Raw genomic sequence first — 15,424 nt, 5'->3', positions numbered from 1 at the left:
GCCTAATTCTATTGTTGGTGGGCTTCAGAATGCTCTTTGGTAGTAGGTGAACTATAAATCCCAGCAACTACAACTCCCAAATGTCAAGGTCTATTTTCTCCGAACTTCACCAGTGTTCACATTTGGGCATATTGAGTATTCTTGCCAAGTTTGATCCAGATCCATCATTGTTTGAGTCCATAGTGCTCTCTGGATGTAGGTGAACTGCAACTCTAAAACCCAAGGTCAATGCCCACCAAATCCTTCCAGTATTTTCTGTTGGTCCTGGGAGTTCTGTGTGCCAAGTTTGGTTCAAGTCCATTGTTGGTGTAGTTCAGAATGCTCTTTGAATGTAGGTGAACTATAAATCCCAGCAACTACAACTCCCAAATGTCAAGGTCTATTTTCTCCGAACTTCACCAGTGTTCACATTTGGGCATATTGAGTATTCTTGCCAAGTTTGATCCAGATCCATCATTGTTTGAGTCCATAGTGCTCTCTGGATGTAGGTGAACTGCAACTCTAAAACCCAAGGTCAATGCCCACCAAACCCTTCCAGTATTTTCTGTTGGTCCTGGGAGTTCTGTGTGCCAAGTTTGGTTCAAGTCCATTGTTGGTGTAGTTCAGAATGCTCTTTGAATGTAGGTGAACTATAAATCCCAGCAACTACAACTCCCAAATGACAAAATCAATCCTCCGATCCCAACCCCACCAATATTCAAATTTTGGCATATTGGGTATTTGTGCCAAATTTGGTCCAGTGAATGAGAATACATCTTGCATATAAAATATTTACATGATGATTCATAACAGTAGCAAAATTACAATTATGAAGTAGCACTGAAAATAATATAATGGCTGGGGGTCACCACAACATGAGGAAATGTATTAAGGGGTCGCGGCATTAGGAACGTTGAGAACCACTGTTCTAGAGGCATTCTCTCCTGATGTTTCGCCTGCATCTATGGCAAGCATCCTGACGTAGTGATGTCTATTGGAACTAGGAAAAAGGGTTTCTATATCTGTGGAATGACCAGGGTGGGACAAAGGACTCTTGTCTGTTGGAGCTAGGTGTGAATGTTTCAACTGACCACCTTGATGGCCTGGCAGTGCCTGGGGCAATCTTTTGTCGAGAGGTGATTAGATGTCCCAGATTGTTTACTCTCTGTTGTTTTGCTGTTGTAATTTTAATTTTTTTTTAATACTGGTAGCCAGATTTTGTTCATTTTCATGGTTTCTTCCTTTCTGTTGAAATTGTCCACATGCTTGTGGATTTTAATGGCTTCTCTGTGTAGTCTGACATGGTGGTTGTGAGAGTGGTCCAGCATTTCTGTGTTCTCAAATAAAATGCTGTGTCCAGCTTGGTTCATAACTCTCCTGCAGCCATTCAAAAAAGCAAGCAGGCTATTTCTTTTGTTGTTTCCTCCTTTCTGTTGAAATTGTCCACATGCTTGTGGATTTCAATGGCAGTGTTGACAGTTTCCTAATTAATTTGGGGTTTGACTAAGGAAACTCCCGCGGTGCGTCTACACCGTGGAATTAATGCAGTTTAGTCCCGCTTTAACTGCTTTAACTGCCGTGGATTTGCACTCTTGGGCAAAGACAATTGGTTTAAAGGGGTGTCTTTAACTCCCACTAAAACCCCACAGGGTGGTTCCCCTTGGATTTGATTTTCGCGGGAAGACTACAACTCCCGGCATGCTTCGCCATGCATTCCAAGCGCCGGGAACCACCCATTTTGTAGTTCTTCCGCTCTCTCCATCCGGGTATCATGGAGGGGCTCAGTTCCAGAGGCGAATGCTAGGCGCTGGGCAGGCATGGCGGTGCTCATCCAGGGCGCCAGCCGAGGGCTGGGCTTGCAGTTCTGCAAGCACATCTTGGCCTCTCGGAAAGAGTTGCTCGTCCTCGCCACTTGCCGGCGGCCCTCGGAGGCCGAGGCGCTGCAGGCCTTGCGGGCGGAGTTCCCGCGGCGCCTGGCCCTCTTCCCGCTGGACGCCACGCGAGAGGCGGAGGCGCGCCAGGCGGCCGAGGCGGTGGCCCAGGAGCACGCCGGGCTGGACCTGCTCGTCAACTGCGGGGCTCTGCTGCACCCGCGCGGTGGGCGAGGGGAAACCAGTCTGCGAGACGTCGCCGCCCAGGTGGGGGAATGGCAGGGGCACGCCCCCTTTTATGCAAATAGGCATCCCATGCAAATATTTATGCAGATAGGCAGCGTTTCTCAACCTGGGGGTCGGAACAGTGATAGTATGATAGCTGGGTCTGGAAGCTCCGAACGTTACACTGTTTCTGCTTCGCTCCTTTGGGAGTGCTGTTTGCACCACGCAGAATGGAACACAGATATTACAGAAGCAATGTAAGAGTTATTTAATTGTAAAACCCTAAACTTTTCCCTAACCCTTACCCTAACCTTAACCCAAACCCTAATCTGGTAATGGTATGATAGCTGGGTCTGGAAGCTCCGAGCGTTCCGCAGTTTCCACTTCGTTCCTTTGCGCTCCGCAGAATGGAACACAGATATTATAGAAGCAATGTAAGAGTTCTTTAATGGGTAAACCCTAACCTTTGCCCTAGCCTAAACCCTAATCCAGTAATAGTATGATAGCTGGGTCTGGAAGCTCTGAGCGTTACGTAACGCAGAATGGAACACATATATTATAGAAAGAATGAAAGAGTTCTTTAATGGTAAAACCCTAACCCTTTCCCCAACCTTAACCCAAACCCTAATCTGGTAATCCTATGATAGCTGGGTCCGGAAGCTCCGAGCGTTACACTGTTTCCACTTCGCTCCCTCGGGAGCGCTGTTTGATCCACACAAAATGGAACACAGATATTATAGAACAGTGGTTCTCAACCTGGGGGTCAGGACCCCTGTGGGGGTCGCGAGAGGGTGTCAGAGGGGTCACCAAAGACCATCAGAAAACACAGTATTTTCTGTTGGTCATGGGGGTTCTGTGTGGGAGGTTTGGCCCAATTCTATCATTGGTGGGGTTCAGAATGCTTTTTGATTGTAGGTGAACTATAAATCCCAGCAACTACAACTCCCAAATGTCAAGGCCTATTTTCCTCACACTCCACCAGTGTTCACGTTATCATACTGAGTATTCGTGCCAAGTTTGGTCCAGATCCATCATTGTTTGAGTCCACAGTTCTCTCTGTAGGTGAACTACAACTCCCAAACTCCAGGTCAATGCCCACCAAACCCTTCCAGTGTTTTCTGTTCGTCATGGGCATTCTGTGTGCCAAGTTTGGTTCAATTCCATCGTTGGTGGAGTTCAGAATACTCTTTGATTGTAGGTGAACCATAAATCCCAACAACGACAACTCCCAAATTATGTTTCATAACAGGAGCAAAATTACAGTTATGAAGCAGCAAAAGAATGTTATGGTTGGAGGTCACCACAACATGAGGAACTGTATTAAGGGGTCGCGGCATTAGGAAGGTTGAGAAACACTGTTATAGAAGGAATGTAAGAGTTCTTTAAGGGTTAAGCCCTAACCTTAACCCAAACCCTAATCTGGTAATAGTATGATAGCTGGGTCTGGAAGCTCTGAGCATTACGCTGTTTCTGCTTTGCTCCTTCAGGAATGCTGTTTGCACAATGCAGAATGGAACACAGATATTATAGAAGGAATGTAAAGTTCTTTAATGGTAAAACCCTAACATCCTCCATATCAGATATTTACATTACTGTTCATAACAATAACAAAATTACAGTTATGAAGTAGCACCGAAAATAATTTCATGGTTGGGGGTAACCACAATATGAGGAGCTGTATTAAGGGGTTGCAACATTAGGAAGGTTGAGAAATACTGGTTTATGGAAATACGTTGTTGGAGGCTTTCTTGGCTGGAATCACAGTCCAGGTGGAGAAGGGGGTCGGGGTACATCCCCATTTATGCAAATAGCGTCCCATGCAAATAGGACTCCTGTGCAAATATTTGTGCAGATATGCCTGCTAAGAACTTAAAAGGCACCCGTCTTGAGGTTGGAAGCTAAGCAGGGTCAGCCCTGTTCTGTACTTGGGTGGCGTAACAGATGTAAATACATCTTTCATGGAAATATTAGGACAGTGCAATAGAAAAAAACATTTCAAAACTCATTACAAAATCAGTGGGTGCTTTCGTTTCTTTAGTGTCATTAGTATCGAGAGTAATTACATTTCGTTATAGTAATTGTGCAATTGGGGAAACATCAGGGGTTCCTTTCTCCCTCATTTTTACAGGGTGAAACTTGCTACAACAGTAGAACACATTTACCACTGTTAGACCATCAAGTCTCAAAACGTTTCACTTATCCTTAAAGTTTTGAGGAATTTTCTGTTTTTATAAACATTTTTTTTAAAATAAAACTGCAAGAGCTGTCCCTTGAATTTTCTTTACAATGACAAAGATAACAGGGGATCATTCCCCCCCAACTTTCTGAAATATTCATGCATCTACTGATTTTTGGAATATTTTAAAAGTTTTGACAAAAATGGCTGTTTTGGTTATTTAAAACCACAACAGCTATTTCATTGAATGTCTCTCATATTTACCAATAGAGTTTCCATTTTGGGATTTCTTCTGAGCCCAGCATAGAGATTTACATACTAGAAGTATCAATCAGTCCTCCTCTTTGTAGATTCAACAATTTATTGGAACTCTGACTGGCTGCTGCTACGGAGGGACAAATCTCTCCCTTTTCCTGATTCAGACTTTCTGAAACTGAGCAGAATTCTGGGAAATGTAGTTTAGGGCAGGGCCTTTTGAATTCTCTGGAATAGGGCTTCTCACCTTCCCAAACTACATTTCCCAGAATTCTGTGCTTTCTCAGTCTCTTTCCCAGCAAACTCTTCTTTCTCCCTGCTTCTTCCCTTTCCTAATTAATGGCAAGAGGCCATTAATTTAAAGAGGAAAGGTAGCCTTTCTGGCTTTACTTTGCTTCCTTGGCGCTGAAAATGAAACTGACTTTGGGAGTCTTTCGAGATTTACAAAATACAAACCAAAAAGTATTGAGTAAGTTTTGATTTTTAAGTTTTTGATGCAGGCCATGCCCGCATGTCAGTTATCACATAAGTACAAATTTAACAAATTTGCTACGACTTAACGACTAACAAAAAAATTGCACACACCTAACAGTTATACACCCAATCCCGCCTGAGCTCGGAAGCTAAGCAGGCTCAGCCCTGCCTAGTACTTGGATGGTATGTCAGATGCCAATATATCATTCATGCAGATATGCCTCCCATTCAAATATATATGCAAATATTGCATCCCATGCAAATATTCATGCAGATATGGCCTCCCAGACAAATATGTATGCAAATATGCCTCCTAAGAACCTAAAGGCACCAGTCTGGGCTTAGAAGCTAAGCAGGATCAGCCCTCAGCAGTATTTATATGGTGTGCCCGATGTCAATATGTCTTTCATGCAAATATTTATGCAGATATACCTTTTATACAAATATAGACACAAATAAGCCTGCTACGAATCTAAAAAGCTTGGAAGCTAAGCATAGTTAGCCCTGGACAGTATTTGGATGGTGTAACAGATACCAATATGCTGCTTATGTAAATAATTATGCAAATATTTGTGCACAATATGCCATTCATGGAAATTATTAGGCATTTATGCATTTCATATGGATATTTATGCAGGTATACCTTTCATGTGATTTTCAAAGGTAAATAGCCTTTCATGCAAGTATTGCTCACTGATAAGGACCTGAAGGCACTAGATCCTGTCTAAGCTTGGAAATTAAGCAGGGTTAGCCCCAGTCAGTACTTGGATGGTATACCAGCTATTCTGGGCTATGTTTCAGGGTAAAGAGGTATCAAAACCAACCGTGATTATTCCCAGCCTAAGAAGACCTTATGATATTCAGTGGGCAGCCATAAGTTGAAAACCTGTTTGAAATTAAGTAATGGTATGCACTAGGCATGGTTAGGTTCGGTCGGAATCTTTGTAATTCGGAATAAATCCAGAAAGATTAGCTTTTTGAGACGATTTTGAAGTTTGTAAGGAAACCGGAAGTCCCTTTGCCCTTCCGAAGCTTTTCCCGCCATTTAGTTACAAAGCAATAAGTGAGTCGGAAAACATTCAGCTTTTCCCTGCTTCTGGTCCCTGGCCTCGTCTCAAACCTGAGAAGCTGTTTTAAACCAGAGTGGATGAATTTCCTCTCCCCCCGGTTGTGACTCAAGCCTGGGAAGCCATTTTAAACCAGAGTGGATTAATTTCCTCCCTTTCCTCTCCCCCCGCTTGTGTCTCAAGCCTGGGAAGTTGTTTTAAACAAGAATGGATGAATTTCCTCCCTTTCCTCTCCCCCCGCTTGTGTCTCAAGCCTGGGAAGTTGTTTTAAACCAGAGTGGATGAATTTCCTCCCTTTCCTCTCCCCCCACTTGTGTCTCAAGCCTGGGGAGCCATTTTAAACCAGAGTGGATTAATTTCCTCCCTTTCATTCCCCCCCCCCCCGCATATGTCTCAAACCAGAGAAGCCATATTAAACCAGAGTTGAGGAATTTTCTCCCTTTCCTCTCCCCCCCCCCCCCCGCTTGAGTCTCAAGCCTGGGAAGCCATTTTAAACCAGAGTGGATGAATTTCCTCCCTTTCATTTCCCCCCGCATATGTCTCAAGCCAGAGAAGCCATTTTAAACCAGAGTGGATGAATTTTCTCCCTTTCCTCCTCCCCCTCCCCCCCTCTTGAGTCTCAAGCCTGGGAAGCCATTTTAAACCAGAGTGGATGAATTTCCTCCCTTTCCTCTCCCCCAGCTTGTGTCTCAAGCCTGGGAAGCCATTTTAAACCAGAGTGGATGAATTTCCTCCCTTTGCTCCCCCTCCCCACTTCTGGAGTAATACAACTGTTTTCAAAGTAAAGACCTCCCAATGAAACAGGAAATAACACTTTCAAATAATTAAGGAAGGATTCGAAAGTCTCTGAAGTTTTGAAAAGTTTTGAACATTTTTTTACGGTGAAAATCGGAATTGACTTTAGAATCGAACCACCAGCGCCCCTTACATCCAAGTTCTGAACTGTTGTTTTTTTTTTAATCAAACAAGCCTAGTATGCACATCTTCAAGATAGCCATTGGGTTATGAAGATTTCCATAGGTGTAAATGTTCTAAAGGTACCAGATGCTGTCTGATCTTGGAAGTTAGTCAGGGTCAGCCGTGGTCAGGACTTGGATGTTGGCTCTGATTACGGAAACCTCATGAAGTTCATGGGAGTACCACAACTTGACATGTAGCTTGAAATTAAAGGGCGGGTGCATCTTTGAGTCTCAATATTGGTAAGAAGACTTTACAGTTTATAGTATGGGTCTTTTGCTGTCTTTTCAATGGTTCCTTTTTATTTAATGTTCAATCCAGGACCTTGCTTTAACGCTGGCGACAAACTCTATAGGCCCCTTAGTGGTAGCGAAATATTTTACGCCATTGCTGCTGAATGGAACAGGAGCCTTTGGACGTCAAAGTACTGATCCAGGCAAAAAGCATCAAGCTATCCTTGTGAACATGTCTGCCAGAGTTGGATCCATAGGCGATAATGGTAAGATTTATGTCCGCAATCAAGATTTTGATTGTGTAGTTAAAATGTTTGAAACATGAACCTTTCTCCTATCTCAAGTCTAGATGTATCTAATGAAGTTCTGCCTTGGGCATCCACCCTGTTTGCACAGTTGATGTGATTTTGTGTAACATTCCCTCAACCTTTCAATGTTCCTTTGGTGATTTAATGCATTATCTTTAGGCAAAAATAATTGACTACAAAATTACAGTCATAAGGTTATCACAGAAATGATCCCGAGCCCCTCTAGTTTAATTATCCCATTTTTTTTTTGTTATGGCTCTTTAAAAGGTTTTTTTTTAAATAATAAGTCACCCCATTTTTTTAAACTGCCCCATTATGTTAAATGAAGCTTATTCCCAGGCAAATGCTTATACCGCCACAACCTTAAAACAAGTAAAGTTAATTAGGCATCATTATTATTGCTGTACAGTGGACAGTAAAAGATTTCATTATTTTAATCCATCTTAGAGGCATTTGTAATTCACTTCTGTTGAAACTTTAATTATTTTTATTTTTATTTGAAACACAACAAGATGAGTCCACAGCAGACACTCTGCTGACTGTTGTATTGGATCACACGTTGGACACTTCCCAAGTGTCTAGGACTGTGTGATGTATCGACGAATAATGCGTGCAGATCCAAGTAAGGTGGCCTTCTGCAGCTGGCAGATGGTAATCTTATCAGCGCCAGTTGTGTTTAAGTGCAGGCCAAGGTTGATCACCACTGGGACCAGCTTTACTGGTTTATGCCAGAGTCTTTGCAGTTCGATCTTTAAATCCTCATATCGTGTCAGCTTTTCCAGTTGTTTCTTGTTAATCCTGCTGTCACCTGGGATTGCAACATTGACAATCCATACTTTGTTTTTTAACACGATTGTGAGGTCAGGAGTATTGTGCTCCAAAACTGATTTCGGAAATTCCAGAGAAGTTTGACGTGTTCTTCTCTGTAACCTTTTCTGGCTTGTGATCCTACCAGTTCTTTGTCACAGGCAGATGGTATTTGTGGCACAAATTCCAATGAATCATCTGAGCAACCGTGTTATGCCTCTGCTTGTAGTCTGTCTGAGCGATCTTCTTGCAGCAGCTGAGGATGTGATCTATTGTTTGATCTGCTTCCTTGCAGAGTCTACATTTGGGATCTGTCGTTGACTTTTTAATTGTCTTTGATGGCATTGGTTCTAATGGCTTGTTCTTGTGTTTATTATTATTATTATTATTATTATTATTATTATTATTATTAATACCCCACCACCATTTCCCCGCACATAAAATGAACAATACATAATTATATAAACAATTTATTTCTCGTGTCAGGGCAGCCAGTCAATTATATTACATTTCTAACAGAACAAAGCAAACAAACCAGTATCTGGCCACTTGGAGTGCTTCTGGTGTTGCTGCAAGAAGGTCCTCCATTGTGCATGTGGCTGGGCTCAGGTTGCATTGCAGCAGGTGGTCAGTGGTTTGCTCTTCTCCACACTCGCATGTCGAAGATTCCACTTTGTAGCCCCGTTTCTGAAGGTTGGCTCTGCATCTTGTGGTGCCAGAACGCAGTCTGTTCAGTGCCTTCCAAGTTGCCCAGTCCTCTGTGTGCCCAGGGGGGAGTCTCTCATTTGGTATCAGCCATTGGTTGAGATTCTGGGTTTGAGCCTGCCACTTTTGGACTCTCGCTTGCTGAGGTGTTCCAGCGAGTGTCTCTGTAGATCTTAGAAAACTATTTATCAAAAAAAGATGATTTTGGGAAGATTTGGGGGAAATTGATAGAATATGTATATATAGAAGGTAAGGGGACCAAACCTGTAATAGAAACAACTGATTTTTGGAAATAAGTATTGTAATTGGCTGGTCAGGGGTGAAGGGTTAGCACTGGCTGATTGGATGTAATAAAGCAGGAGAATGAAATATTATAGGTATCAAGACATACATGTTCTGTACAATTGTTAATGGAAAGTGATAAGTATAAGAATGTTTAAATACCGAATATGTTAAAGCTACAATAAATAAAAAAAATTAATTGAAAAAAGAAAAGAAAACTATGTCTGGATTTAAGTCGTTGACGTGCTGGATGATACCCAAACAGGGGTATCCAGAAGCAACCAGTATACAAACAATAACAACATAAGTTGTTACAAAACTTTAACAAGAAACCCTGTTCACATGTATGTGTTGGATACTGACACACTACCTATAGTGCCATATAATGCAGCTCGAAACTACATTATATAGTCAGTGTAGACTCATATGATGCAGTTTAGTGCTGTTAAACGTCATTATATGAACTCACACTGACCACATAATGCAGTTTGAAAAGGTGTCTTCACTGAAATCTTTTTCCACAGCAAGTCACATTTTTCAGAATCCACTTATCACAGGGACAGAAAATGAGGTGAAATCTTCTGAACAGCAAAACAAATACAGGGGTGTTAACCTTTTCCTGTATCTCATTCATATATGTGTGTGTATGTATGTATGTAAAATGAGAGAATGAATGAAACTGGAGTTACAGTTAAGAAATGTACCTTTTCTGACTTACATACAAATTCAACTTAAGAACAAACCTTGTTCGTAACTTGGATATATGGGAAAACTCTTACATGAAAGACAGGACTTAATGCTCCTTTTTCTCTTGGTAATGCTCTGTATCTTAGGGTTGGATTTTTTTCATTTTTGGAATGTCATTGTGAGCATATCTTAATCCATTTCGTAGCCTTGTTCATTGGATCTGCGGATATCGTGCAAGCTCCCTTGAATATTCTGGTACTGTGCCATTCCCACACAATCATTAAGCAATTTTGACAGCATTTGGATTATCAAGGAACACCATGTTTATTAGCAGATAAACCAATGATAATTACAGTAGCAATAGAAAGCTCAAAGGCTTGACCATATCTTTCTAATGGCATTCAGCATGATGAATTTAATTACCAACCTACCTATATTAATTCAGCTCAGATATTATTCAGCAGTTGCGCTGAAGTAAATCCAGATGTTGCAAGTAAAGGTGTTGTCTGTGACTGTACAGAGGTACTTCACATACTGAATCTGTTTATCAACTTCTGCTTTGTTTTTCAGCCTTGGGCGGATGGTATAGCTACCGGATGTCTAAAGCAGCTTTGAACATGGCTACCAAGAATCTCAGCATTGAACTCAGGAGGGGAAAAGCTAAAGTAATATGTGTTTCCTTGCATCCTGGGACTGTAGACACCGATTTATCCAAACCTTATCATAAGAATGTGCCCAAGGGCAAACTCTTCTCTCCAGAACACTCAGTTAATTGTCTTATGAGTATTATAAACAATCTTGATATGGAACAAACTGGGAAGTTTTTTGCCTGGGATGGTTCAGAATTGCCATGGTGATTAAAACTTCCCCTACAATCTTAAGCACCTCTTGGGAAATAGGAAACAACAGAGACTATTACCAAGTATGCCTATAAAATACAAGTAGATAAGTTTTGGGGGCTGCAAACCAGTTTTCCAAAACTGAAGAATGCACTGAAACTGTTGGGCGTCCACTTACAGATCAGTAAAAATATTTTTAAATGTTAAAATACCTATGTAAAGAGAAGGTATGCACCTTGCTTAAAAGATGAACTGCTATACTTGGAGGGTTCTAGTAGTGAGGAATTATAAGGTAAAGGTAGAGGTTTCCCCTGACATTAAGTCTAGTCATGTCCGACTCCGATGGATGGTGCTCATCTCCATTTCTAAGCCGAAGAGCTGGCATTATTGGTAGAAGCCTCCAAGGTCATGGGGCCAGGATGACTGCATGGAGTGCCGTTACCTTCCCGCAGAAGCAGCACCTATTGATCTCACATTTTCATGTTTTCAAACTGCTAGGTTGGCAGAAGCTGGGCCTAACATGGGAGCTCGCCTTGCTCCCCGGATTCGAAACGCCAACCTTTCGGTCAGCAAGTTCAGCAGCTTGGTGGTTTAACCCGCTGTGCCACCAGAGGGCACAAGGAATTATACTTTGCTGAAAAATAAGATTCTGGTGTGGGGCACGTTTCTCATGTATCAGATACCTCCCAATGCTGGTGTAATGAACTGCAATTTTAAGAAGCTTGCTGAAGATATTGCTCTGGTTCTGCAAAGCTTGGAACTGTGGAAACACTTTCCACATAATCTTTCCTTATGTATAAAGGCTTATCTTTATATATTTATTTGATTTGTATCCTAGTTTCCGCCTCTGAATGGGACTTAATGACTGGATTTCAGTAAACTAGCACACATACATAAAAGAATTAAAAAATACACAATTATCAAAGTGATCAGTAGCCTTAATCTTGCGATGTTGCAGAGGAGGAATGGGGAACCTGCGGGTTTTTTTTCAGATGTTGGATTGCAGCTGCCATCATCCTGATCACTAATTGTGGTGTCTGAGATTTATGGGTGTTTTCCAAAACAGTTCAAGAGACTGATCAGAGATTAACATATGCCATGAGATGGTCAGGTCCCCAGAATAAATGGGCTCCAAGGCAGGCAAAAGCTGATGGTATGAATTGCTTAAACCAGTGTTTCTCAAACTGTGCTCCTCCAGGTGTTTTGGACTTCAGCTCCCAGAAATCCCAGCCAGCTTACCAGCTATTAGGAATTGTGGGAGCCGAAGTCCAAAACATCTGGAGGAGCACAGTTTGAGAAACTGGCTTAGAGCAAGGAACCAAACCCAGCATGACATATACATAATGCCACCCAAGCTCCTGTTGTTTTGATTCCCTTTGCTGACTTACGATGATTAAACTATTTTGCAAGAGTTGTATATGAACTTTTAGCAAAGCTAGTTCAAATTTTGCTTCATTTAAACTAAATCCCCTTGATGCTAAATTAGACATAACAGCTACCTTTGAAACATATCCAGTTTTAGTTCTTATTTTTTTAAAAAAGTGGTGGCTAGACTGCTAACTAGGCTGCACTCTCGGGACCATATTATGCCAAATTACAAGATCTACAAGAGAGTTCCTATTGAAGGTCTACAGATGAAAGCCCATAAGAAGGTCCTTTCCCCCCGCTTTCACTCCCTAATTATGGAATACAATTTTTCTGAAAAAGCTGCATCATTCAGGCCTTGGTCTTTTAAGAAAGAGAGCCTCTTTTGTATTATTTACAATGGTTAAGCCTCAATCTCATTTTTGTCAAGACACATATTTTCAACTTGCTATTTCCTTTATGTTTCATTGTTAGTTTTTATAACAATGAAATATCTTTATGCTGTATATAGCCTTTGGAGCTTTGGGAGAAAGGCAGTATAAAAATACGGACAGTCCTCAACTTACAAACAAATGTCTTATGAATGACTCACAGTTAAGAACAGGAGTGAGACCTCAGAAAGTGAGATAAATCTACCCCTTGGAAGGGAAATTCACTCCTGAAGGAGTTATCATGGGGGAAGGGTGTCTCTACTGAAGCTTCCTCACCAATCCTTGCTTCTACAACAAACCATTTTTTTAAAAAAAATCTAAATCTCACAGGGACAGAAAATGAGGTGAAATCTTCTGAATAGGGGCACAGACAGCAAAACAAACACAAGGTATTGTCGAAAGCTTTCATGACCAGAATCGCTGGGTTGTTGTAGGTTTTTTCGGGCTATATGGCAATGTTCTACAGGCATTTTCTCCTGATTTTTCGCCTGCATCTATGGCAAGCATCCTCAGACCTCACTACCTCTGAGAATGCTTGCCATAGATGCAGGCGAAACGTCAGGAGAAAATGCCTCTAGAACGTGGCCATATAGCCCAAAAAAACCTACAAAAACCCAAATACCATAAGGGTGTTAACGGTTCTGGCCCAACTTATATGTCCGAACACATATCCCCTTATGAACCAGCGAGGACTTTAAGATTGTCCAGGGAGGCCCTGCTCTCTCGGTCGCGCCTTCGTCACAAGAACATCTGGCAGGGACGAGAGACAGGGCCTTCTTGGTGGCCCCTCGGCTATGGCGCACCATCCCCAGAGATATCAGAATAGCTTCTTCCTTTTTAACATTTCAAAAAAAACTTAAGACATGGCTTTTCGAGCAAGCTTTTGCAAATACAGAGTAGCCGATATAATAGAATAACCATATGATGGGACTGGATAATGTTTTAATATGAATTTCCTAATGACATATGTTTTATTACTGTTTATATGATTTTATGATTTATGTATGTTAATGTTTTTAAATTGTACTTGCTTGTGATATTGAATTTTGCCTTGTAAACCGCCTTGAGTTGCTTGAGGGCTGAGAGGGGTGGTATATAAATACAGTAAATGAAATCAAATAAATAAATAAATAATGGTTTCCCTTCATTCAAAGTGCCATTCAAAGTTAAACAATATATACAGGGACTTGCATGTAAATTCAACTTATGAACAGACCTACAGAATCTATCTTGTTTGTACCTTGGGAACTGCTTGTAAATGTGTTTAGCACTCTCCAGCAGCCATTCAAAAAAGCAAGCAGGCTATTTCTTTTCTTGTTTTCTGCAAGACCTAAAAGGAAGTAGCTGTGATTCCTCGTATAACAAAATTTCCTTTCAGCACTGCACTTACGTTATCAATCTGTCATTGGTTGTTCAGTGGTATTTTAGGGGGCAGTGCAGAAGGAGAAGTCATTGATGCTGCATAAAATGAAGAAATTATTTCAACACATTTGGGGTTTGGTCATATGGTGTTTCTCCATCTTTTCCACATCCCACAACTACGGAGGGTGACAGACATGTTGCAATGTCCTACCATTGACGTTAACAGTAGTGATGTAATGAGAAGATGCTCATTGACATAAGTCAATATATTTTTCATTGCATCAAGTCTTCCTCCACAACGATCTCCCTATAAACTCTATCTGTTTGGCAGGAAAACTATTAAACCAGTGGTGACACAGGAAAAGATCTTTTTTCCCATGGTGATCAAGGACTGCAAACAGTGGACCCTTCCAAAACCATCTGGCTGGAAATTTGTTCAAAAGCCAAAGTACATCATATTGCATACTAAGATGGTGCAATCTTCTGATGTACTGGTAGAAAAGAAACATTGCAAATATATCGAAGCTCCTGGTGGAGAAGAGACATTTTATTACACACCATTAGTGGAACTTCCATTTAGCATTCTTTTCATTTCTTTCCTTAACTATTATAATAAAAATAATAATAATGGAAAATCAATAAGCGAGAATCATAGGAGAAATAACCTGGGAATACTACTATAATATTTGCTTAAAAGGTTTATAACAGACTTGTACATTATCCATGACCTTTAGTAGGTAGAAATGTCTTCTAATTAAAAGGCCATTAAAATCTCTTTACAAAATTATAAGTGTACCATCCCTTTTTTATTGGAGTGTGGAACATTTAGTCCTCAGATATTTGGGTCATCGGGAGTCGGAGGTCCTCATAACAATGGATAATGGCAAAGTCTTGTGGGATTTGTAGTCCAATGTGCATAACCCATGGTACAAAAATGGTTTATTTTTACCCTCTACAGACAAATGGTATTTCCAATTTTAGCTCACATTAATAAAAAGCTGAGAGGCAACATCCTGAAAAAAGTCAAGAAGAAAACTGCGGTGGAACATCAGTGAAGACAAACTTTTAATATACAGAACAATGGTGGCAAGAATAATTTATGCAAGGACATTGAGACAAAAATCAAGATCTCTAAAAGAAGATTGGATAAAGAACATTCTTGACATTATGAATATGGACATTACAAAGACACACAATAAACGTATGAAGACAACAGACCACTGAAGACTTGGAAAAAAGAAAAAGTAAAGTTACTAATCTAAAAAAGGGAAAAGGATATAAAACTTAAACTGAACCACCACTAAGAGAAAGAAGAGGAAAAAGTATAAAGTTCAAGAAACCAAGAATAAAAACTTATATAGATAATCCACTATGAAGAGAAACGGAAGAAACCACTCCCCT

General features: G+C 40.9%; 1 protein-coding gene across 1 annotated transcript; it reads left to right on the top strand.

Annotated features, from left to right (window-relative positions):
• Positions 1 to 1,720: 1,720 nt before the first annotated feature.
• On the top strand, positions 1,721 to 12,397 carry LOC132771107 (C-signal-like). The gene is made up of 3 exons (XM_060768752.2): positions 1,721 to 2,117; positions 7,326 to 7,503; positions 10,597 to 12,397. Exons 1-3 carry the CDS (start codon positions 1,797 to 1,799, stop codon positions 10,881 to 10,883), a joined length of 786 nt encoding a protein of 261 aa, XP_060624735.2. The 5' UTR covers positions 1,721 to 1,796; the 3' UTR covers positions 10,884 to 12,397.
• Positions 12,398 to 15,424: the final 3,027 nt, after the last annotated feature.

Source organism: Anolis sagrei, chromosome 3 (genome assembly GCF_037176765.1).
Source record: "Anolis sagrei isolate rAnoSag1 chromosome 3, rAnoSag1.mat, whole genome shotgun sequence".
Lineage (NCBI taxonomy): Eukaryota > Metazoa > Chordata > Lepidosauria > Squamata > Dactyloidae > Anolis > Anolis sagrei.
The sequence above is the reverse complement of the archived record's forward strand: the minus strand, read 5'-3'. Positions and strand labels throughout refer to the sequence as shown.